The sequence below is a fragment of the Propithecus coquereli genome, unplaced genomic scaffold (assembly GCF_000956105.1).
Source record: "Propithecus coquereli isolate 6110/MARCELLA unplaced genomic scaffold, Pcoq_1.0 Scaffold11, whole genome shotgun sequence".
In the NCBI taxonomy this organism is placed as follows: domain Eukaryota; kingdom Metazoa; phylum Chordata; class Mammalia; order Primates; family Indriidae; genus Propithecus; species Propithecus coquereli.
Genome location: NW_012134969.1, coordinates 12,497,060 through 12,498,205, shown reverse-complemented (window position 1 = coordinate 12,498,205; position 1,146 = coordinate 12,497,060). Strand labels below are relative to the sequence as shown.

The following is a 1,146-nucleotide window of genomic DNA, read 5'->3' as shown; positions in this document are numbered from 1 at the left end:
AAAAAAAAACCCTATACGTGGAGGGCATGATGATTCAAATCTGATTTACCTTTTAAGCATATGCCAAAGGAGAGCTGTCAAAGTGACAAGCTAATCTTCTTACTTCTCTAGTAGCTAAAAGTATTAAAATGACTGTAGTATTTGAGCATACCCTTTGCACAATAAAGATCCATCTATCCATAAAGTCTGAAACTCATGGAGACTCAGATGCTAATCCCCCAAAACCACAGCTCACTCACCACCACACTGGATGCTCTAACCCAGTTCTGCCCAACAGAACCTTTTGCAATGATGAAAATGTTCTATACGTGTACTATCCAAATATAGTAGCCGCACGTGGCTACTGAGCATTTGACATGTGAATAGTGCAACTAAGGAACTAAATGTTTAAATCTTATACAATTTTAATTTAAATAGCCACATGTGGCTATTTGCCACTATACTGGACAGTGCAGCTCTACTCCCTGTGTGTATATAAATACGTATCTAAGGTGTTTGTTTTAATGGGTCTCTTTAATATTTGTTCACATTCATTCTATTTATTATAAAATAAGCTTCTACGTAGGAATCAGTTCACTTCCTTATGAGTTTAACTTCCTTAGGGAAGTGTATGATAGATGGATAAATGCATAATCAATGTTTGACAAAAGATACTTTACCAGCTCCATCTGAATCTTCTACCATCGGATTTATTTCTATCATGGTTGCGTCATATTTCAGAAAAAGGCTGTAAAGCTTGACCATGTTTTCTGCCGCAGAATCCACAATATTAGTTGGAAATCCCATCTTCTGTGCAACCTAAAAGCAATATGTCTTTTTATTATAGGTAGTTTTGTATGTCCAATCAACATTAATTACTTTAAATAAAAAACCCTGTAGCTTATCACTTAAATAATAAGCATGAGTCATTTGTAGTCAAACATTAATCACTGAAATACTAGCTACTATTATTAAATGATTAAACAAAACTTTTTATTAAAAATCCTCACAAAGCAGATTTTATACCCATTTTACATGAGAAAGAGATTCAGAGAGGTCAAGTGACTTGCCATTTGCCTAGATTCCAGTTCCAGTGTTTATTCCATAGCTTCCATACTGCCTCTAAGCCTTTTAGCCAACCTAAACTGAAAGTTTATATTTTATTAA

The 1,146-nt window shown here is 34.4% G+C and overlaps 1 protein-coding gene across 1 annotated transcript in view; it reads right to left on the bottom strand.

Annotated features, from left to right (window-relative positions):
• SUCLA2 (succinate-CoA ligase, ADP-forming, beta subunit) overlaps positions 1-1,146 on the bottom strand; it is a 59,677-nt gene that overhangs the window by 17,307 nt on the left and 41,224 nt on the right. Inside the window, exon 5 of the mRNA XM_012648505.1 lies at positions 660-798. Within this exon, the coding sequence (XP_012503959.1) occupies positions 660-798 (139 nt within the window). The remainder of the gene's footprint in view (positions 1-659; positions 799-1,146) is intronic.